The sequence below is a fragment of the Ailuropoda melanoleuca genome, chromosome 3 (assembly GCF_002007445.2).
Source record: "Ailuropoda melanoleuca isolate Jingjing chromosome 3, ASM200744v2, whole genome shotgun sequence".
Lineage (NCBI taxonomy): Eukaryota > Metazoa > Chordata > Mammalia > Carnivora > Ursidae > Ailuropoda > Ailuropoda melanoleuca.
Window position 1 is genome coordinate 67,399,594 of NC_048220.1, and position 24,332 is coordinate 67,423,925.

General features: G+C 37.1%; 1 protein-coding gene across 16 annotated transcripts in view; it reads right to left on the bottom strand.

Annotated features, from left to right (window-relative positions):
- Window positions 1–24,332, bottom strand: part of MCTP1 (multiple C2 and transmembrane domain containing 1) — a 508,366-nt gene that overhangs the window by 232,049 nt on the left and 251,985 nt on the right. For all 16 annotated transcript variants that reach the window (XR_004624150.1, XR_004624149.1, XM_034656519.1 and 13 more), the window contains exons 3-4: window positions 12,855–12,997; window positions 3,558–3,637 (exon numbers count right to left, since the gene is read on the bottom strand). Coding sequence is in view for 14 of the 16 variants with exons in the window: in XM_034656519.1 (XP_034512410.1) it covers window positions 3,558–3,637; window positions 12,855–12,997 (223 nt within the window). In the remaining 2 variants the exon portion in view is untranslated. The remainder of the gene's footprint in view (window positions 1–3,557; window positions 3,638–12,854; window positions 12,998–24,332) is intronic.

Here is a 24,332-nt window from a genome sequence, read left to right on the forward strand (position 1 = left end):
AAAAAAAAAAGAAATATCATTAATGCATTAAGTTATCCAATCAATTGGGACCAAGTGGGTGTACTTGGGTTCACTGCAGGCATCTCAGTCCTTCCTGGGTTTCTAGAAGACCGAGAAACTATAACAGTATTGAGAAATCTATAAGTCCTTTCCTCAGGACCTCTAAACACACAGAAAGCAAAGCCAGCTATTTTCTATAAATCTGAGGTTACCAAGTAAATGAGGATCATTGCAGACCACTACATGATTTAGAGTAAACAGAGTGGTGGGGAAAAGGAAAAGATAAAATGTAATTTGCCTAATACACATCATAGACATCATTTTTAAAAAATGTGTTACCATTTTTAACAGATTCCATTGTTTAAAATAATGCTTCTGTATGTTTTGGCTGTTTAAACCTATGCCTAAACAATTTTTAGGCTCAGAAACACAAGGAAATCAATACTTAGAAGAGTTGGTGAATACCTAGGAAGCTTTAGAATTATGTATGTCTGAGGAAGAGATTATGAATTACTCAGTATTACCCAAATTCACAAAACACACATTCAACTGATAATGGGTAGGTAGTATCTTGTGTTTCCATGTTTCAACTAAACAAATATTTCTACAAATGAATGTTAAGTTTTATAGTATATATATATGAGATATATACATAAATATATTTTATATGTAATTTGATTTGGTTCATTTTGTTGAATAAACGGATTCATGCCTTTTTTTTTTTTTTTTTTTTTTTTTTTCCCCCCCCCCCGTAAACTTAAGGGACTGTGGAATATTCAATACCGAACTTAAATCTTCAAATGTTGGCAAATTAGGGATGTTCCCTTACTTGCTTAGTAACTTATTCTTTTCATTCACAAAATATGTATTAAACACATATGAATTACCACACACAGTGCTAAGTTCTGGGTAAAAACCAGATGTCAAGATCAAAGATAACACCATTATCTTCAGGGAGCTTAACAATTAGTAAATGATATAGTTGGAGTCTAGTATTGGGGAGAGGACTTGGTGGGGAAAGCTGGTCCAAATAAGAATTTTCAATCCTGTCTGCACATCAGAATCCATTGGGGAGCTTTTAAAAAGTGTATATTCCCCAATTCTACCATGATGACCCCAGTTCTATAGATCAAGGGTGGGGTGTAGAAATTTATATTAAGCTCTTTTGTGATTTTCCCATACAACCAGAATTGAGAACCTCAGATACTTTTTATTGCTAAGATCTTATAATACTAGGAGACTCACATGATGCTTAATTTGCCAAGTCAAGGAATAATGTTATGGAAAAAAATGAACGGTTTTCCGACATCAGAGGTTTGAACCGAAACATGAAAAATTAGACTGATAATACATATTATAATAGTTGTGATACAAATTGCTCCACTATCAATTTACCTACAACTAATCACTGTGGTTTGACAGTAATAATCTGTTCCTTTTATTTTAAGAAATTCATGTTAAGCATTATAGAATATATGTATATAATATACATACATATATGTTTTTACATGGGGTTACAATTTGATTTGGTTCATTTTCTTATACCGATTACATATAAAATTAATAGAAAAAACTTCATTACATTTTTATAATGATTATGTGATAAAGATTGAAGAACATTTGCAATTGCTCTATGATGATTACCTATTATCTTTTTCAAAGCAAAAACTTAAAGCATTATATAGAAGGATAAGTATTTACATGGCTACTACCATTATCCATTTATCTGCATTGAGGGATTACTGATTTATACATAGAATGTACTGGTATACACCAGCTAGTGATTTTAAAAAGTAGTGACTTGGGAAGTTTATTTGGTTTTGAGAAGAAGGAATGGTTAAATACATAAAATAAGTAATGTGGCAAAATAAACACCAAATGCTTGTATCTAATCTCTTTTTATTTTCTTAATCATCTCATATTTTTTCCATTTAAAGTTATTTTTCATTAATGATTTATCTTTAATAGAAAACAAGAGAAATTTATGCTCTGTGATTAAATCCAGCAATTTGCATATCCTTTAGCAGAAGTCTACAGAGAAAATAACTGTGGCCTTTATAAAAGAACATCACAGTCCATTCTGGTTGGAGCTCAGTTTTCATGATAACGGACTACATAAAATATCATCTAGGACACGTCCTTCCACTGTGGTGGGGAAGGCGAGCCAGCAATCATCTCCACTCTATCATTAGGTCAGCCCGCACGAAGCTCTAGGTTGGAAGGGAGGACATGCAGGAGGTAGAGAAAAGTCTGCTCTTTTGTGCAGTCCATGACAAAAATGACTATTGGGAGACCAACAAGCTATCAGTGTAGTCAAACGTAGCTGACTATAATACATAAGGAGGGGGGTTCTACTATTTCTATTTCATTTGCATTTATTTTTTATTTATTTACTATTTTTTAATGATTTTTTATTATATTATGTTAGTCATCATACAGTACATCCCCGGCTTCCAATGTAAAGCTCGATGATTCATTAGTTGCGTATAACACCCAGTGCTTCATTTGCATTTAAAATATAAAGTAGTGATCCGGCCATTACTCTGCTTTCTTGCTTTCCACTATTCCTGCCACATGCTGTACATTATCATTAATACATCTTAGAACCATCAAAGATCTCACAGCTTCCTTTGCAATCTACCTCAGCACTGCTTGACCCTTTTAAAATATATATTCCCCTTCTCTAGTATTAATTCTAAGCTCTCAGTTGAAATGCCTTTTAAAAAATATAAGCCCATAATTAGGTATGAGGAATGACTAATATTAGTAACAATTATATAACTTTACAAAGAGTCAAGCAATGATGAACTAATCTAACTGAGAAAATACAACTAATCTTCCTCCATGTTTGAGACACTCCTTGGTAAACTAGGATTACCAGTGATGGCAAAATTAGATTGTACCTGGGCTCAAGTGATAAGAGAGTAGCTGTTTTTGAAGCAAAGTACATGTTTTATTTCCTACAGGGTAGACTGATTCTTAAATTAATAATTTTGATTAACATGGAATATCTACTTTATGTCCCACTACAACCATACCAGCCATATGAAAAGTAAGGGATGTGTCTTTTATCTCTAGATTCCTGGTGCTTAGCACAGTGCTGAGAGACAAAGCAGGTGTCCAAGAATGTTTTGTTTTTTTTTTTTAAGATTTTATTTATTTATTTGACAGAGACAGAGACAGCCAGCGAGAGAGGGAACACAAGCGGAGGGAGTGGGAGAGGAAGAAGCAGGCTTCCAGCGGAGGAGCCTGATGTGGGGCTCGATCCCAGAACACCGGGATCACGCCCTGAGTCAAAGGCAGACGCTTAACGACTGAGCCACCCAGGCACCCCCAAGAATGTTTTTGCTGAGTAGTTATTGAATGAGATTGTCAAGGAAGATGCTATTATTTCCACTGCGTAGATAAGAAAGATGTACTTGAAAAAGCCTGGCTAGCAGGAAGGCTCACAACAATAAATGAGAGAACAGTGACTAGACCCCAGATTTGTGGATACTTGCTATTACACAGGCCCAGCTTCAAAAGATGTAGCGATATTATAATGGTTCAAAAGTTACCTGTTTAACTCCAATTGTGTGAGATCCAGAAATGCCGAGCCCATAAAGTCATCCTGTAGTCCAAAATCATAGTCAAACACCTAAGAAGCCAAAGAGACAACACATTATTAAAAATAATTCTAATACAAGATTTAAATGAAAATATCTCGATTATAAAATACTTGTTGTCTATGTCACCAAAAGCAATGAAACTTCTTAATATTTTTAAAAATTACTTTGTTTGAAATGTTAGCGTCTCATAAAACAACCAAAGGAAACTACCTTTAGTTTTCTACTTAAAATTGCTATTTTATACCAAATAGAACTTTAAGGAAGATAAATAACAAAATCAAATAAAATATAGTAAATCTTCAAAAATCTGAGGAACATAGGCTTAGAATATTTTCTCTATATTATTAACATTACTGGAAGGAAAAATAAGATGGTATGAAATTCAACAAATATGTCTTTCATAGTGGGTTACTGGTGATGAGAATGTAATTGTAATCTCTGCCTTTTTCAAGTCATTGAAGATAAATTCTCTGATATTATAGGAAAATGCTATTTTAAATATACAAAAAAGTAAAAATTGAGGTGTTGTTATTAAAACATTTTGTAAAGTCATATTAAAGTTAAGTAGAATTAAGTTTTTATCATCATAACCAAGACTAGGAAATAATATTAATGTCCCTACCAGCAACAAACAGAAAGGAAAAGAAAAGAGAGAATGTATTTCTTCCTTCTGTCAAAACTATTTATCCAGTATCTTCTGTATGCCTCTCATGGTTCTTATTCATACTATGATGAATAAGAAAGCAACGCCCCTGATCTCTTGGGACCTGCATATAGGAGCTGAGATGGTCCATAAAAACCCAAATAGATATATACAGTTCAGTGATGAATGCTGTGGACAAAAAAATCTAAGGGTGTGTGTTGGGAGTGGCTATTTTAGATTGGAAGTCCAGGAAGTCCTCTTGGAGGAAGTATAGGCATAGAGGCCAAAATAACGAGAAGGATTAAGCCAGTTTGGGAAGATCACTCCCAGCCAGAAGAAACAGCAGATGCTTAGCATATGCAAGAGTCATCCAGAAGCCAGTGCGACTGAAGCCGACTGCGAAAAATGGAGAGAGTGGAAGAAGGCTGGAGAACCAGCTCAGGGCTAGATCAGTTAGGGCCATGTCCAAAAAACTCTAAGTAAATGGGAGTTGGCTAACTTCCAACCATTTATTAATTTTCTTACTTATTCATCCCCTCTACCAACATTGATTAAGTATTAATTATGTACCAGCCAATATGCTAGGTGCTGCGTAAGCAGTGGTGAGCAAAGTGGACGCTGTCAATGCTTACAGGTTAGTGAGCGAGACAGATATTAAGCAAGGAAGTGCACAGGTGCTAAGTAATTACCAATTGTGATAAATGTTGCAAAGAACAGAGTGTGAAAAGAATAAAATAACAATAGAGGTCAGGGAAAAATTTTAAGATGGAAGAAAGATGCTCTTAGGTAAAATCTTTGTATTGCACACTGCAGTAAATAAGCATGGACAAGCAAGCCAGCTCTTGAATGGACGGACCAGACCATCGAACCCTCCAGGATGTGAGAATCCATGAGGCTGAGAGAATCCACAGCCCAGCACTCCTGTGCCCAAATCAGCACAACCGTGCTCAATAATTAGAAAGCTTGAAGGAGAGGGAACAGTATGTACAGCAGCCTGAATAATTGGTTTTTCTCTAGAATAAGCAGACTTTGAGTTAAACAAACTTATTATGTAAAAAACTGATATTTAAACAAAAGATAAACACTTTGCATTACAAAAGGATTCTTAAATTTGAAGAGTCACAAGGGGATTTATTTAAGTGATAAGTTCCCCTAATGCCTTCTAAATTATTCAATTTACAGTCATTTGATTTACATACAACCTTTCAGGAGTACATTTGTTATAGAAAGCACAGCACTCCTGCAATAAATATTCTCCTTGATCAGTTACACTTCTGAGTTCTAGTCATCTCCTCCGAGGCGTATCACATGAGTATAGTGCAACATCTCAGGCAAAGGACACGTCAGTATTTGCAAGCGGCTGAAGAAGGGTATTTTACAACATAAAATTTACACTAAAAATTAAATAAATTTCTCTCATGCAACCTCTTCTAACTATATCACCCTGAAGCTTAAAATCTTGGGGACTCTATTGATAATCCATGAGACCATCTGGAGTGGACATATGCAGTGGAGAGCTGTGAATCCCATGAACTGGCTAGAAGAGCCAGCCCAGCCAGGTGATGGAAGGTTCGAGCTCTCTTTTTTCTCATGGTGAAGGTCTTTCCTACAGTCCTGATGCTAGGTGCTTACTTTAATTCTCTTATTACTTGGCAAGGGCATCCACATGGGAAAGAATGGAACCACCAGAATCCATTCATTAATGAAATTACTAGCTATGCTACTTGGTTCTACGCTTTATAAACTACTTGTCAGAAGGAGCATTGCTCTAGGGGAATTTCCGAAATACAGAGCATAGAGAAGAGAGAAAATAGGGAAACGTACCCCCACTGCAATAAGAACACACACAGTTAACACTGATTAATGTTTATTCAACATTTGCTCTCTGTTAGACACTGTTATCCATTAAACACGTTATGGAAATTTTTTTAAAGATGTTATTTATTTATTTGTCAGAGAGAGAGAGTGAGAGAACACAAGCAGGGGAGCGGCAGGCAGAGGGAGAAGCATGTTCTCCTCTGAGCAAGGGGCCCAACGTGGGACTCGATCCCAGGACCCTGGGATCATGACCTGAGCCGAAGGCTGATGCTTAACAGACTGAGCCACCCAGGAGCCTCTATTTTGGAGATTTTTAAATTTATATCTTACACAACTCAGTGAACAGGGTATTGTTGTGTCCATTTTTCAGAAGAGGAATCCGAAGCTTGAAAAGTTTATGTTACTCCCCCCAAAATTCAGGGCTTGGAAGAGGTCAAATTCAGATTCTATTGTGCAAGATGCTCTGTTCAGGACAGAACATATTTAAATTTAACAACTATGACTTGGGTACTTGTGAGTGAAGCACTGCGAATTCACACACGAACAGTTTAGATGGGATCCTTGCTTTCATGGAGCCTCCCCTGGGAGAGGTGGAAACCTTAGGTAACATTAGATCAAAGTTGCTTGGGCTCCATAACACCTCTCTTCATTCTCACGTGAGTTTAGAGCAACACGTGTTTTATTCTAATCAACGAATTTATTTAACATCTTGATTCAATTGTCTTCCAAGAAAAATTGCATCTGGGAGTACACCAGCTAAAACGCTTTTGGGATGTAAGTAGCAGAAAACTCACCTCCCATGAATGGGAATTTATTGGCTCAGATGATTGAAATGCCCATAGGTGTTTATGACTTCAGGGGAGTTTTCACCTGTCAGTTCAAAACCATATTTATTCATTCAGTTACTTGAGAAATATTTGGTCAGCATCTACAATGTGCCAAATATTATTCTAGGCACTGGAAATACAACAATGAATGAGACAAAGTCTCTGATTTCTTGGGGGTTACATATGGGGGGGTTATAGAAAATAAACAAATGCATTTTAGGTAGTAATAAGTGCCATGGAGAAAAATCTATCAAGGTATGGGAGTGATGGGAAGTGCTCTTTACAGAAGATGTTTAGGACAATCAGAGAAAGTGGCGTTTGAATAAAGAGGCATAATGGGAATAGGATATGGAAAGGGATCCAGATCACATAATGTGACCCAAGATCTAAGATTCTAGTCAAATATGTCCATAACTTATTTTTATACCCAGGCAGCTTCAAAATGATTGTTTCACTATACAAGAATAATTAAACTCTAAATTATAGTATTGACATTGTAAAACAAAGAAAAGAAAACCTAACTGCAGCCATTGCAATTATTCATCTTTAGTGGAAAAAAGAAGTTATGTTGCATAATTCCTGGGTGGACATAGGAAACCCTGAGTCTCTCTAAGTCTCACTCAACAATAAAATGGGGATGAGGCTATTTACTTGTCAGGTATTGTGAGGTTTACATGAGATAAAGTAGGCCTGGCACCTAGCATGGTGCTCAAGATAATGGTAGTTAATGTTACGATGAAGATGTGACCACAGATTCCATCTTCCCAAGACTCAATAACTTCATGTGTTCTTTGCCTATAAACCAAAAGCAAGTACGGTCACACTTGTTTATTTCCCTGTTTTGTTTTGCTATTGATTTTTGTTGTTGCTGTCTAAAATAGTTGAGATTCTTGATTCATGCATTTAGGAAGTATCATTGAACCACACAAGACAAAACGTCTAAGATAATAGAAACATCTAAGTTTGGAATAATTTGGTTTGGGTGCTATGTAGTTTAGGGCTGGAAACATTTTCTTTCCAATTACTCAGTTGTTTCCATTTAAAAGTCTAGAAAAGTGGGGCACCTGGGTGGCTCAGTCGTTACCCGTCTGCCTTCGGCTCAGGTCATGATCCCAGGGTCCTGGGATCGAGCCCCGCATCAGGCTCCCTACTCATCGGGAAGCCTGCTTCTCCCTCTCCCATTCCNTGGAATAATTTGGTTTGGGTGCTATGTAGTTTAGGGCTGGAAACATTTTCTTTCCAATTACTCAGTTGTTTCCATTTAAAAGTCTAGAAAAGTGGGGCACCTGGGTGGCTCAGTCGTTACCCGTCTGCCTTCGGCTCAGGTCATGATCCCAGGGTCCTGGGATCGAGCCCCGCATCAGGCTCCCTACTCATCGGGAAGCCTGCTTCTCCCTCTCCCATTCCTCTGCTGGTGTTCCCTCTCTCTCTGTGTCTCTCTCTGTCCAATAAATAAATAAAATTAAAAAACAAAATTCTAGAAAAGTGGCTCCCTACCCAAGCAGGGCATCAGAATAACCTACTGTGTTTTAAAAATACAGAAGATTGGATTCTACCTCAGAGGTCCTGAATCAAAGTCTTTAGGGAAGACACTTGAACATCTAGATTCTTAAAAAAACAAAAAACAAAAAGAACCACATGCAAAAACAAAACAAAACCTTTTAAGGACAATTCTGAGGTACAGCCAGGGTTGATGATCATTGGCGTATAACATTCTTTTAGGGCCCTTAAAACTTAGTGAGAAATAATTTTTTTTTTTAAAGATTTTATTTATTTATTTGACAGAGATAGAGACAGCCAGCGAAAGAGGGAACACAAGCAGGGGGAGTGGGAGAGGAAGAAGCAGGCNCGCAAAAACAAAACAAAACCTTTTAAGGACAATTCTGAGGTACAGCCAGGGTTGACGATCATTGGTGTCTAACATTCTTTTAGGGCCCTTAAAACCTAGTGAGAAATAATTTTGCATAAGATAGCAATATGGTCTTTAACTTGAACCATGTTTAAGGGCTTTTTTTTTTTTTTTGGACAGAGAGAGAGAAAGTGCATGTGTGAGCACGGGGGCAGGGGCAGAGAGAGAGAGAGAGAGAGAATCTTCAAGCAGACTTCCCACTGAGCAAAGAGCCACGCAAGACTTGATCTCACCACCCTGAGATCATGACCTGAGCCAAAATCAAGAGTCATATGCTTAACCGATACCCTACCGCCCCAAGGAATTTTCAGTTTCAAATCTTAAGCTTGGATAATTATGAGTTACTTAAGGAATTGTCAATTTTGGTAAAATAACAGTCTTAGAAACAGTAATCTGACCCCAAACAGAATCACATTCCTGATTATCAAAAACTTTCTATTATTTAGAAAAGTACTTGAATCTAATACCCAGATTTCTAGTCTATGATTAGGCCAAAGCAGCAGCAATTTACACAAACATTTTCTCCTGTAACTCTGGGTGTTCACTGTGTGCCTTGGATAATAGTGTCAGTGAAATGAAAATAGAGAATTTAATTCAATTCAACTGAAATGAACACTAAATTCACCCTATTCTCTAAGATGCATGCAGGAGCATCACTATGGCAGGCTCCAGTGGCTCTTGCCTCAGCTAATAGCACTGAATTTAGGGTGACTCAGTCAGTTAAGCATTTGCCTTCAACTTAGGTCATGATTCCAGGGTTCTGCGGTCGAGCCCCACATTGGGCTTCCTGCTCAGCAGGGAGCCTGCTTCTCGCTCTCCCTCTGCCCTTCCTCTTGCTTGTGCTCTCTTTCTCTCTGTCAAATAAACGAATAAAATCTTTTAAAAAAACAGCACTGCATTTAAACCCCTAGCCTCTGCTACTACCTTAAATATATTTCAAGTCCATTCCTAGACTTGTTTTCACCTGCCCTTACTGTAAAGTCATTTGGAGCTGAAGGAATATTCTCATTAAAATTAAAATCTATATGAACTCCAACCAGTTGGAAAGTATGTTATTATTTATTATGTGTCTAGTTTTTTAAAATGACAGTTCCAAGACTTTCTGGGGAAAAAAATCTGCTTTTTCTAGCATTGGTAAAAGCATTGCAACTTTAATGCAATTTTATAATCTTGGCTCAGANTGTGTCTAGTTTTTTAAAATGACAGTTCCAAGACTTTCTGGGGAAAAAAAATCTGCTTTTTCTAGCATTGGTAAAAGCATTGCAACTTTAATGCAATTTTATAATCTTGGCTCAGAACTGACTTTTGTTTCCCTTGGTAATCATTACATTGATAGAAATCAGATTACAGGGTACACAAGGACTTCTTTTTCCTTTAACTGTAGATGGGAGGGTTGTAGACAATATTTTCTAACCATCCAGGACATGGATGCATTTTCATATCACCTGTCATCACAAAATCAGTTAAGTCCCTAAGAGATCTTTCAGGCAAGATTAATCTCCCAGCATGAAGGATATGGACATCATATCAAAATCAAGTTAGTCAATCACACAAGGCTGTGTAGAGACAATGAAAATACTGCAATGTTCAGGAAATTCTAGTAACCTAAAATATTTCCGCCAATGTATTTTGTTTAGGTCTCTGTGTTTGCAAGGTTAGGCAAAAGGGAGATAACATAAAAAATGGAAAAAATTTAGCAAAAAGTTAGAGATTTTTCTCAAAAGAAGCCCTATGCATCTCACAGAAAATGAAAATCAAATGAAAAATATGAAAGCATATTTAAAAGCATAGAGTAGTACGTGAAAATATTGTCATTTTATGTTTGTAGACGTAGTTTTTGGGAAGCCAGTGTGATTCCTACGTAATCATTTTTCTTTTGTAGAAATGTACAAAAATGTCAAATATTTTACAANTAATCATTTTACTTGTAGAAATGTACAAAAATGTCAAATATTTTACAATTCACTAAGTATTTTTTTCTGTATGTTGGAAGCTAAGTTGTGGCTATATGATGTCATACTTTGAAAACTCAAAGTGGTAAACAAACAAAAAAACCCAAAACAACCTTTAGGGTCTCTCTCCAACTTCTTAGCTTATAGTGTGGGGTTAGCCAAGGCCTCTGGCCTGCACGCAGTATCACTGGCTCCGTGACGGTGGAAGGATATGTACGTACACATTCTTGCTCTCTCAGACCATAATAAAAATTTTTGCCACCATTTTTTCTGTGTACTTCAGATTTCTGTTTGTTTTTGAAACTACTGTCATTCCTTTTCAAATACGAATTTTGACATTTAGGTTTCTACAGAGATGAATACTCATTCTTAAGCCCAAGAGAATAGCAAAAGGACCTAACCAACGTCTAATGTAATTTCCAGAAGTTCATTTTGTAACCCTTTCAAAGACTGGAGATCTACCTGGTTCCGTTGTAGAGTAACATCCCAGTGAAGAAACAGATTCACAGTAAAAGTAAAAATAAATCCTTTTCTTTCCATGATTTTTCTCTATGGGACCTTAAACAAGATGCAAATGGTCCAGTGCAATCCTTACTAACATCTGCTTTTCTCTCCTGTCCATTGTCCCCATGGTTGCAGCTGCTCTAACTCATCTCTTCCAAATCTCCCTGGAAATAAAATTTCCTTTACATCCCACTTGTCTTTTGGGTATTTTTTTTTTAAATTCCATTTTCATCTTCTATCTCAGTTCTTCATTATGAAGGCATTTCCTTTTTTCTCATGCAGATATTTCTTCCTCTTTGGAAGTGGGGAGCAGGGAAGAAAAACATCCCTGAACCTGAAGATCTTCCCTTTGGTGGGAGGAGGGTTGGCTGTGAATATACCCACATTAATAGTTCTTATGCCATCATACATTATATGTTAAAAGATAGTTCGTGAATTCTACTGAATTGATTTTCTTTAGCCAATGTCCACCTGAGACTATTTCTTATGCAAATATGGATCTATTCTCCCATAATGACTTCTAGAAACTTACAACTATGTACTAAGGAAATTCTCTCTTCATCGATCTTATAAACTGTTTTGCTATGATTTTTTTTTTTAAAGACTAGTCAAGTGCAGTAATGAGAAGGGAGAAAGAGTAGAATGAGTTCGATCTGTAACTGTGAACAATCAATTGAGATAACTCACTATCTTTGGACCAGCCAGTTCTGCTATGATTTTAATAAAATCTTGATTATTATTTATTTTTTTTTGGAAAAGAGAAATAGCTGGAGGCAATATAAATGAAGAGTTGAGGGGAAGGAGGATGCCTAGAGATTGTTTAATGAGTGATTATATGAGATTTTTGGTTCATGTGCCAGTTGTGCAATATAGAGAAAAGGAGGAGGGGTGTGGTTATTATTGTAAAAGCAGAAAAAAGTTTGGTCACTGAATGGTTAGTCAGAACATAGGAGCCACAAAGGAATCCATATAGATATGAATTAGATTTTTTTAAAAGTATCTAGAGATATGGATTAAAGAGAATTTAGATAGGGAAATAAAACAAGGAATTAGGGTTTCAATGATTTCCTTAAGTTCTTCTTTTTTTTAAACTATATCAAGTGAGAGGGAAAAAAGATTCTTTTTCCCCCCATTTTTGGTAATATAATAGAGACAGGAAATCCACCCCTCCCTTTTTATCTTTACCTTTCTCATTTACCAAGGAAAATATTTTTTTGCAACCAGTAATGGTAGATGCCCTGATAGAATTCTTGAACAGAAAGGCTGGGCTCTGTGCAAGCTTTCCTTCTTGCTAGATTTCACAGAGATATGTTTTCTACATTCCCAGAGTGCACTAAATCAGTTAACTGCACCGAACAGAAGACGGACTTCATAATCCTCCTAAATGACTGGCAATAGAACTGTGCTGAAGAAAAATGCTCCCGAGCTTCCCCTCCTCTCAGTCTCCTCTCTGTCACACCATCAACATATTAGAGTTGTGCACAGCAGAATTTATCTGTGGTGAAAAATCTCATCAGACAGGGAGACATGATAGAAAACCATTAAACAGGGAGTTTTATGTCATTGCATTAGAGGAAAACATAACTGGCTCACCTTGATATACAAGGGTTCCCTCAGATGTTCAACGAGAATGCAAGCTTTCTCCTCCCACACAGGATTGAGGTTCTTGTGTATTATTTTACTTCTAAAAACTTCTTTTCCTCCAATTTTAAACTTCACGTATGGATCACTTGTCCCTGTTAGAGAGAGAGAGATTGATTCATGTTAATCACATTATTTGTTGGGAAGCAAGAGACTAGCTCATTTAAACATCAGGAAGTATTTAAAGGAATCAGAGTTAAATAAAGCTTATCACATGGGAAAATAAAGGTTACGTGTTTTTTCCCAAATTTTTCCTTAAATTTTAAAGTGACAGTAAATAATAATAATAATTATTATATCAAAGTAGTAATAATTATTATACCTAAGTAGTAATAAATTATTATTATATCTAAGTAATAATAATTATTGTTATTATTTTATATTCTAATCTTAATACTGTAACCCTGTTCTGGTATTTAAAAACCTCTATTGTAGGGGCGCCTGGGTGGCATAGCGGTTAAGCATCCTGCCTTCGACTCAGGGCGTGATCCCGGCATTATGGGATCGAGCCCCACATCGGGCTCTTCCACTATGAGCCTGCTTCTTCCTCTCCCACTCCCCCTGCTTGTGTTCCCTCTCTCACTGGCTGTCTCTATCTCTGTCGAATAAATAAATAAAATCTTTTAAAAAATAAAATAAAATAAAAAATTAAAAACCTCTATTGTATACTACATATGTAAATTTAATTCATATTACAAACGATAGAGATTAATCTGACATTTCTTTTGGTATCATCCGGTCAACTATAAAAGATGATCCATAATCTCGACTGACTTAACTAATTTTAGAATTATATATGCTGCTCAAATTTTAGACTAAAGTGATGGGCTTAAGGAAAGGTGAGTCTCAAATTGGGCTTTCATTTCATCCTTGGTCCCACATCCTCTCTAGCTCAGAAGTTGCAATTTTAGAATGCGAGGAAAGGATGGAGGTCTCAGGGGAAGGCGTGGGGGGAAGGGGACAACTGTTTATTACATAATCTGCAAACTTCATATTATCCCTTCACATCTCCCAAGCTCCCTACGATGATAAAGAAAATCAAAGCGATCACGTAAGTTGCTCACAATACACAGCTAGCAGGAGATGCGGTTAAAATTGCAACCAAGCTTGTTTGACTCTAACACCTGTGCTTTTTCCACTACACCTGCAAGGGGCAAGGGCTTTGACATACTTCTATGTATATCATACCATTCCTCATTGTGACCTATGAATGAGGCCAATTGATCTAATAAGTCTATGCTATTATTAAGGATTCCTAGAGAAGGTGAATCAGAGACATCCCCAAGTAAATCATCCCAGTGTGACACTCTTCATCCCCAGGAAATAAATCTTTATACAAGGCCCAACTCCCTTATAATAAGATTTTGCTGGGGGCCTGGATGGCTCTGGGGGTTAAGCAACTGCCCGACGTTGGGCTGCGAGCTCAGCAGAAAGTCGGCTTGTCCCTCTGCCTCCTGCTCGTGCTCTCTCTCTCCCTCTCAAATAAATAAATAAATAAAATCTTTTAAAAAAATTTTTGTTTAATTCTTTCTGTTTTGTCTAAACTGAAGCTATAGTTGATAACCACAGTCTATATGATGTAAAGAAGAATGTGAGTGGGGGTCTGTAAACGGTAAAGCATGATATAAATTTTAGGCATTACTATTACGATGCTGATATCCTTAAGCTCTCTATCCGTATCACTTCTCAACACTCCACTCATGGCAGTGACACATAAATATTGATGCTAAATATAAGGAATGCCTTATAGGATTTAGTTTTTATTTAATCATTTGGGAGCTTTCTTAAAACGCTCCACAGTTCTGAAGTAAACATAATACCTTGCTTTTTGTATGCCTAGACCTGGGTATAATAAAATAATGATCTCAATTTCTCATTGTGAAACTCCTATTTTGACAGTTTGATTTTATCATAATGGTACAAACTTAAAAAAATTATAAATATAAACACAGGTTATTATATGCTTACTCATTATAATGCATTCTTTTGGGGAGTCAATGCAACTAAACTGTTTAAAATTGCTATTTTTAACACAATGGTTCCCAACTATGGGCTGAGGACCCTGGGGATTGAGGGTTTTACAACACAAATTTGGAGGTTATTAAAATCCACGTACCCATTTGAAATTTCTCAGTCACGCCCTAAATCAAGTTATTGTCTTTGATTTTGAAATTCATCTATGTAACTATTACCACCTGCTAAAATACAATAAGCTCCATAATATCAGAACCACTTGGATCACCTTTTTAAAAAAATCTCCAGCACTTAGTACAGAATCAGACATACTGGTGGTCCTCAACAAACATCTGGTGAATAACTGAATGAATTAATGACTTAATGGCATGGGTGGCAGACCTCTGTTCCTGCTGACTGTTGTCCCCTCCGTTTGAATATCTAATAGGCATTCCAAAGTCCACGATGTCCAAAACTTAAGTTTTGATCCTCTCTCCTGCTAAGACTGCCCCTCCCTCAGGCTTTGTCATGTCAGGCAAATGACTTCATCATTTGACAGTTGCTCATGCAAGACACCTGGAAAGTGTTCTCAATACCTCTTTCTTCTCCATGCTTTGTACCCAGGACACCATTAAGTCCGATAAATTCCAAAACACCTTACCTATCTTCTCTGCCTCCAATCTAGTTAAGCCACCATGATTGCTTTGCTGTACTACTATAATAATAGCCTCCTATTTGGGGTCTCCACATCTTCTGTGTCCCCCTCCATTAATCACTATATGAGAGACAGACTGACCTTTTAAAAATGCAAATTTAATCTTCTCCCTTGGTTGCTTAACACATCTCAACAGCTTTAAACTACGTCTACAAGAACATCCAAACGTGGTAACTCAGTATACAGGACTTGCCATTTCTCCAACTCCATTTTTGGCCCCTTAGTATGTCCCAGCTATCCTGTTACTGGAAGTTATTTTCTGTTCCCAGTTCTTGCACATTCTAGCCAGCCTCTCTGCTTGAAAAGTCCCTCCCTCCCATTCTCTTCCCCTTTTGCCTGGCTGACATTTTATTATCCTCCTGGACTGAAATATAATTTGCTCAGAGATGCCTTTCTTAACCTCCCAATTTGAACCTCTCTTTATTACTTTCTCTTGGCATTTGCTCTTTTCTTTGTAGCACTAAACATTAGGTTACTTATAGGTTAATTTGTATGTCTACCTGTTTATTGTGTAAATTTTCCCACTGGCTATGACCTGCATTAAGGCCAAGACTCTTCCCCGACACATGACACAGTGTCTGGGGCAGAGGAGGCACTCGGTCCGTATTTGTTAAATGGATGAGTCAATGAATGATTACAGAGTTTACCGTGTGCAGAGTACTGTTAAACGCACCCTCTGAGATGTTGGTAAAAGCATACCTGATCACCCTATATGGAGGATGAGAAAAAAATCTGAGATGCAGTGTGACTTGCTCCAAATCACATGACAAGTAAGCCAAGAAGTAACAGGATAGAAGCAAACTTAGACTTTCAGACTCCAGATGCAATGTTCCTTTTACTTAGCTTTTAGGAAGACCAAGTACCCATATTGTCTGCTTTTACTCTAAAATACCCTCAGAGAATTATCAGGTAAATATGTTGAATAATCAGTAGATATTGTAAATAATACTGATATTTACAAGTAGCCTCCTTTGGTCTCTAGAACACTCACACTCATTATTTGTTTAACCACTGTATGTCTCTGTGAGTCTACTATTGTCTCCATTTTACGGATGAGAAAACCAGGACAAGTTAAGTGGCTTATAACAAGTCAGGTGAGAACTCACATCTGGAGACCAGTCTGGTTAGTGCTTTTTCTGGCACATCACCACGAAACACTCATTTCAGGATGTAACAGGGCTCGGTTTCTGTTGTTCAAAAAGAAAACTCTTTCACAAGAAAAGTGATTTCAAGAAACTTGGCCTTGTGTTTCTAAATAGTGTCTCCCTCCATTTGGTTTAGCTATTCTGTAAAAGGACAAAACTTCCACTAGTTCAGCCCAAAAGCCTATACACACAAAAGTAAATCCTTTTGAGAAACAACCTGTTTCTTGCTCCTTCTTAGAAACATTTTCCTCATCTGCTGTCGAGGTAAACTGTCAAAATTCCCTCAGAGTTAGACACACGCAGTTCCTGGAGTCCTACTGGGTACTCCTAAGGGCTCAATGATAGAATTTAAATCACAAGAGGAAATCCAGATCACTTGAGCTATCCTGTGCTGAACACTTACTATATCAGATATAACATACCATCTAACAGGCCTGAGAGATGACTCTGGTGCTATCTTGAGGTTACAGTTGCAGAAGCTACAACATAAAACAGGCGAGTAAATTTTCCAAAATCACACAGCTAAGATGCTGGGGCTTGAATTAATTGCTACACTAAGTGCTCTCAATCTCAAGAAAAGAGAAAAGAAAAGAAAAGAAAAGAGGAAAGGAGAGGAAAGGAAAAGAAAAGAAAAAAAAAAAGAAAAGAGGGAAAGAAAAGAAAAGAAAAAAACGAAACAAAAGAAAGATACACTTAAGAAAAATAAGCCCCATGGTCAAAGAAGCCTGGAAAATGCTGCACATCATACCCCTTCGTGGAGAATCATGGTGCATATTCACTTATTTAAAGGCGATAGAAAATGAACCTATTTAATTTTGTTCTAAACCAGCATTTTCTAAATATGCTTGGCCACAGAATTCCTTAAATTCATGTGTTAGTGCGGCTTTGTTGCAATATTGCACTCAACCACAAGATGGCACTAAAACTTATCAAATTGTGAGGCCAGTGGTTCTATTCAAAATTAAGGCTACTACGCTCTATGGTTTTCAAGCATTTTCTAGCCACTTGTGTTTTGCCATTATTAGCTGAGCCATGACCCTCATTAAAACATTTTCTATGACACTAATGAAATGAAAACAGGGCAAAGAAGTATGGGAGAAGAAACTAGGATGTGTTAGCCCTAAAATAAAATTCGGGTTTTATTGTTAATGTCATATTCAAGAGCAAACTCCCTCACACAAGCACTTTAGCAGATAGCATTAACTTCAGAATTTATTATTCAACATTAATCCTTTTATTTTATAATTATAAATTCTATGCTTTAAAAATTCTAGAGTATTCTAGATCTAGGGATTATTAATTATTTCTGAACCTTAGGATCAAATTGTTTCAAAAAGATTTAGAGAGCGTGTAAAATGTTTTCTCACGTAGTTAAGGAACACATGTCCCTAGTGCTATACTTTCTTTTCTTTTCTTTTTCTTTCTTTCTTTTTCTTTTTTTGAGTCAGGTCACCGGTGAGCTCTTCAACATTCTGTGTGATTGTTTAGCCTTTAGCAGCGTCGTTTCAGTCTAACACAGAAAACTTTGAATGGGTCCACTTTTGTGTGCAACAAACACAGCATACACAAGGTGGCAGATTCTCTTCCCTTGAAACAGTATTAGAGCTATTTCAATATAAATACTGGCTTTCCTCCTCGGAATAAATGAGCCTCTTGGTTAACAAGTTTCAATCAATCTTATCCCAAACCTGGTATGTAAAGAAACAGAAACAGCTAGTCCTGTTTTGGGGACCTCTCGTCATTCAGTAATGCTAACCCCTAGTCAAAAACAATGCCAAATTGAAACTCAGTCTCCTATAAGAAGTAGGGAGAGAAAAGGAGGAGCCGGAAGAAGAGAAAGGAGAGCAAAAGACCACAGAGAAAGGTAAACATAAATATTGAGTGCAGACAGTTAAAAACAATTTAAATTAAGTTGCACCTTCCTGAAGGTACTAGTTTTTCTACAGATATTTTAACTAGCCGTCTTTGCTGCCCAAACGCAACAAAGAAAGGGTGTATTGTATAGCTATGTCCTTCATACTTGAAAGATGCCTGTAAAAGCAATCTTCAAAGCATACTCAGAGCAATAGGTTACAGCTTTATGTACATTTATTTTTCACCAATGATTTAAAAATCTGCAAAATAGAGACCTTATTTATGGATTAAAACTATCTCCTTAGGCTCTCCCATTCCTTCATTTTTTGTTGGAGATTTGGAATGCCCTACAATCTACATATTATATAGGGCAAAATAACTAAAAACATTGAAATTCAAATGCAAGAGATTTCTAATAGCATATGGCCTACTGTAATAAAGCGAGAATAAACTAACATTTTTTTCATAATAAGTACTATGAATATTCCAATGATTTTGAAATTTATGGCTAAATGAAGTTACATGATACGGCACACAGATGAATTAGAAACAATACTGTGATGAAACACAGCACAGGGCTGAACTCAGTAAATTTCTTCCTTTGAAGAGTAGAAGGTACTTCAAGACACATTGTAGAGAGAAGGCATACGTGACAGGAATAGGCTACTGATTTTTTTGAGTAAATTTTTGGCTTGTTTTTCTCTTATAAATGCAGAGCCCAGGGTATGTAAGAAAAAACTCTACATTCATATTTGGGATAAATACAGCTTGCCCAATTCCCTTTCACATGTGGCGTAAATTACAGGGGTATCTATATGCAATTTCCCGATAACATGGGGGAGTACAGGTAGACTAAAATGAGGAAGGGTGGTGCTCACTTACAGTTTCTTTTCACACTGCTTTAGACATATATGCTTCAATATTGAATATAAATTATATATTAATCTGTGATATAAGAGCAGCCACAACAGAGGAGTGTCCTAGATGTCATGTTTTCCAAAGGGCTTTTCTCCCACTGCCTCTGGGGGCTCCCTCTCTGACCAGTAATTAATGCACTGGCTAGACACAATAGATGTTGTTCAGCATTCACAATTCTCTCTCTCTTTTTTTTTTTCCTTTTCCCAAAGGGAAACAGTTTTCCCTGGAATTGTGACAGTATATAATTACTATGTTTATTCAGCCATCATAACTCCCCAAAAACTCATATAGAAGGAAATTTTTTAAAAAATTAAGTGTTTTCTATTTTAAATATTAAAAAATTATACCCTAAAGTTTCCATGCTGCTCTCAATCTTCTTTCTTCTGGCTATCCCAATACTTTTTCTGAAATTGTTTCTTTGGAACCCATAACTTCTAACCACCAATTCCAATGGGCTTTTCTTAGTCCTCAGCCCCTTCTATCTGTGGGTCACACTAAACGTAGTTAACTCCACTGACTGGAATTTCTTCCCTCCCCCCCTTTCCCTTCCCTTCCTTTCTTTCTGATTCTGTGACTCCACTCACATTAATCCTATGGTGAAAAGAATATCTGCCATAGTCAGTTTTGCTTTTTAGAGGAAGTGTGGTCTTAGCAGAGTCATTTAACCTCTCTTGTCTATAGTTTTTTGATCTTTAAAATGAGAGGATTTACCAAATTTCTCTGAGGAGAGTAAAGGATCTCTAACAAGATTCCACTTACATGTCATTTGACAGGGAACAAACCATTCCACATATACGAACATTCCAGTAAACTAAACATTGTCACATCAAACTCCAAGATCTGTTTTATTAATACACTTGAAGAAAATATTTCTAAAATTTATTGTTTTTCTCCTTTTTAGATAAATAATGAGTGTAATTTTTTAAAAAATGGGTCAGCGCCTCATATGTTGATTATATATGCCTAGGAAATTGTCACTAAGATTCTAGAAAAACTAAGTTAAATCTTCTGTAGAAAACTGGTGAAACTTGGCAGAAATCTTTCAATTTCTGGAACTCCCAAGGGAATGCTGCTAAAAGTCAGAAGATATCTCACAGAGAGATATTTATCACAGAAAGTTCCCCCCTCCGTGGGTATTTCTATAATCCGTAATATATTCTCTATAATCTTAGTTTGCTCTATTCCTTTCAATTTGGAGTTGTTATAAATTCAATGACAGTAATATTTCTGTTATTATACATGCCAGTGAATAAAAAGTGGTTCTTAAAATATAACAAGTTAAAAGTGACTTGAGGTGTAAGGAGCCTGAGTTCCTGGATCACTGCGTGGAAGGGAGCCATCTGCCAACCAGAAGCACGTGCCTTGGACTACTGCGTGGGTGAGGAATAAGCTTCTATTACATTTGCACCATTAAATATTTTAAGGGTGCATTTATAACAGCAGCTCAGCCTACTTTAACCAATACAGAGTCATACATCTTGTGAATTCTAATTATTACAGTTCTACTTACCACCACCATTTAGACTGTCCCACCTGATAAATGCTCCCAAACCCCGATTCTAATTCTTAAAATAGTTCTTGAAATCATCCCTACCAGTATTGCCTCACTCTTCCTTATCTAGATTATTCTTAGAACCTTCTGCCTGGTCTCCCTGCTTCCCTTCAAATCTCTTCCCCAAGTGCTGCCAGTGTTCTCTCTGTCATATATGAATCAGGCTCTCGATTCATCTGAGACTCCATTTTACTCCATCTTCCTCACTCACAAGCTCCACTGTGGGCCACCCGGGCCCCACAACTCAGGCTCAGGGTCCGTTCTCAAAGCTTCTCTTGTCTAGGGGATTTTGCATAAACTGGGTATATTTTTATTATTTTATACTCTTACCATGGGGCCTTCTGATCCTAATTTGGCTTCTGTGTCAGATTGAACCGTAACATCTATTTCTTTCATTTTTCTTTTAATAATGGAGCCTCTGAGTTTAGCAGCACATGTGATCCCCTCATTAGAGAATTTCTTATCCTCCAAGCAACGGATATGGCCCCATGGCAAGTCCTTGCTGGTAAATGTGAGCAGAAGTGACATACACAACTTCTGGATCTTCTGGTGAAAAGCAGAGCAGTTGCCTTGAATCAGAGGAGGAAGCACAAGTTGGTGCAGGCAGAGCCCCTTCATCAGCCTGCGATCTCTCCTTTTTGGACTCACGTGGGACAGCACACCTTTTTGAAGCCACTTCCCTATGGGTTCTGCATCCCAGAACCTACCGTGAACCTACCAGGTGCTCAACTGATCAATAAATATTTGTGGGCTTGTATGAATAACATACATGACCATTAATATACTGGCTTTGCTAAGCTGGGCATTTACTCAGTTGCCTAAAACTGGGCTTCTCTGTAAAGAAGGAAATCGTTCAACGATGCTCTGCAGAAAAATCTAATTAAAAAGTATAAAATTATTGGGGCGCCTGGGTGGCACAACGGTTAAGCGTCTGCCTTCGGCTCAGGGCGTGATCCTGGCATTATAGGATCGAGCCCCACATCAGGCTCCTCTGCTATAAGCCTGCTTCTTCCTCTCCCACTCCCCCTGCTTGTGTTCCCTCTCTCGCTGGCTGTCTCTATCTCTGTCAAATAAATAAATAAAATCTTTAAAAAAAAAGTATAAAATTATTTAATGTATTTTGAAGGGGATGAAAGCTTATTTTCACTCCATCCACAACAGAGGTGGTTTGATACCATGTAGGGTGGTGGGGGTGAGCTTGGCCTCCAGGTTAGAAAGCCTGGGTTCCAACATCAGCTCCAGCACTCACCATCTGTGTGAATTGCAAAAAGTCATTTAATTCAGAGGAAAATGAAGATGGTATAAAGCCTGATGAAGGTCGTTGTGATAGTTTAATTACTTAATCCATATAAAGTACTTAGCGCAGTTATTGGCACAAACTAAATATTCAATAACAATAAACAATTATTCTTAATCTTATTCAACATGGAGACAAAGCAATATAATTTCATCACAATTCAAAAACTTGAACATAACAAAACCAAAATAAGGAACTACAAACATGTAAAAATGGAAACCAAATCTCTGACTTCCCATGTTGAATAATTCATTTCAGTCGAGGTAACATTTACAATTTAGCTACTTTCCTTAATCATTTAAGAATACATAAACTGACAGCAGCAAAGTAATGATTATTTTCCAGGGATTTCTCATTCCCAGTTATGTTAGAGATAGCAACTCTATTGGATTTGTTAAAAAGAAAATATAGCCTAGAAATAATTACAAACATTGCATGAATAAACATAAGCATAAGGAAGTATCATAAACTATGACATTAAAATAACTGGAGCCCATAGTACATATCCTAAAAAAAAAAAAAGAGTTATTACAACCCTAAGAAGAAAACAAAATCTTCTTCATTAATCAAAACTATAAGTAATAGCAATGTAAATACTTTTATGACTCTTGTTGATTGATTACCATCATTAACTGAACCAATTTCAAGACAATTATATTGCAATATGATTAAATGCATGGTCATGGGATTATATGTTCCTTAGCATATCCACAAATTCAATTTGAGACAAAAAGAAAAGTCAGTGTTCTCCTATTTGTCTCCCTGCTTCTTGTCTTCCCCACGCCAACTCATTCGCCACAATCCTATGCCTAGAATTTCTTTTTTTTTTTTTTTGGACACAAGAGTCTGCTGTTACTCCCTTGCTTTAAGTTCTTCATTGCTTTTTCATGGATTTCAGGATACAGTTCAAACTCCTTGGCAGGTTATAGAAATGTTGCTCTGTGAATTTCTCCAGACTCCTGCTTTGCCTTCTTTCCCATGCCTGTGCCCCTCCTCATCCCTGTCCCTTTGCCTTGAACTTGACAGTCTCCACTATCCTCAGTCCTCTTTTGTACCAAATGCGAGTCTCCCCGCTGTGCAGACAGCTTTCCCACCATCCTACAGGCACTATTCGGCCCTTCTCTTAGGCTCTCAAACATCATCTGTGACAGCACGCGTTACAGTGAGGACTTGTTTACTTCTGATGGCTGGTGTCGGGCACAGCTCCTGGGTGATCATCTGTGACCAAGAAATGTTGGTTGACTGACAACACTCATGTATATCTGAATAAAGGAATGTCTGTCTCATGTCAGAATAACACAGACTAGTAAGGGAACCAGTATGTAAGTTGTCTGACCTTTATTTCCTGCTCTCCCCCACTCCCTTATTCACTAGGACCCTAGGAATCTCATTCAGATTTTATTCTCAAATACTGAATCCAAATGAAGTTTAATACCAAACCAGCATTGTGTCACCACTTCCATGACAGCAAGTATTCTGCCATTGCCATGGTCCCAAACTATGGCAATGGACAGTCACTGTAACTCCTAAAGACGGTCAGGCTGTCCTAGTTGTACAAAGTGCTTTTAGACAATCTCATGTTAGTAGTGACTTGCGTAGAGTGTTTATTTATTTGATAGACAGATTGATCTGGATTTATCCAGAACAATCAACTAGAAATCATACCATAATAAAGGTGAATGAATATGCTTGTGACATATATCTTCTATTATTATGTCAAATGTCCAATAAATAGACACATTAAACATACAGTAAACAGTGCCACATTTTCACACAAAATTACTTAGAAGAAAGGTTATTTTTCTATGTTTAGAAAAATCACGGATGCCACAGCTACATTTCACTGACATCTGTGTTTTTCCTCTTCTTCACAGGTAAGTAGCTAACCTACATTTTCTACTCTATTTAGGTGGGGCCATGTGACGAAGGATGGGGTTCTGGCCAAGGGAATGTGAGCTGAAGTTGTAGCCTAGCCCATGATATCTTCTCATATGCA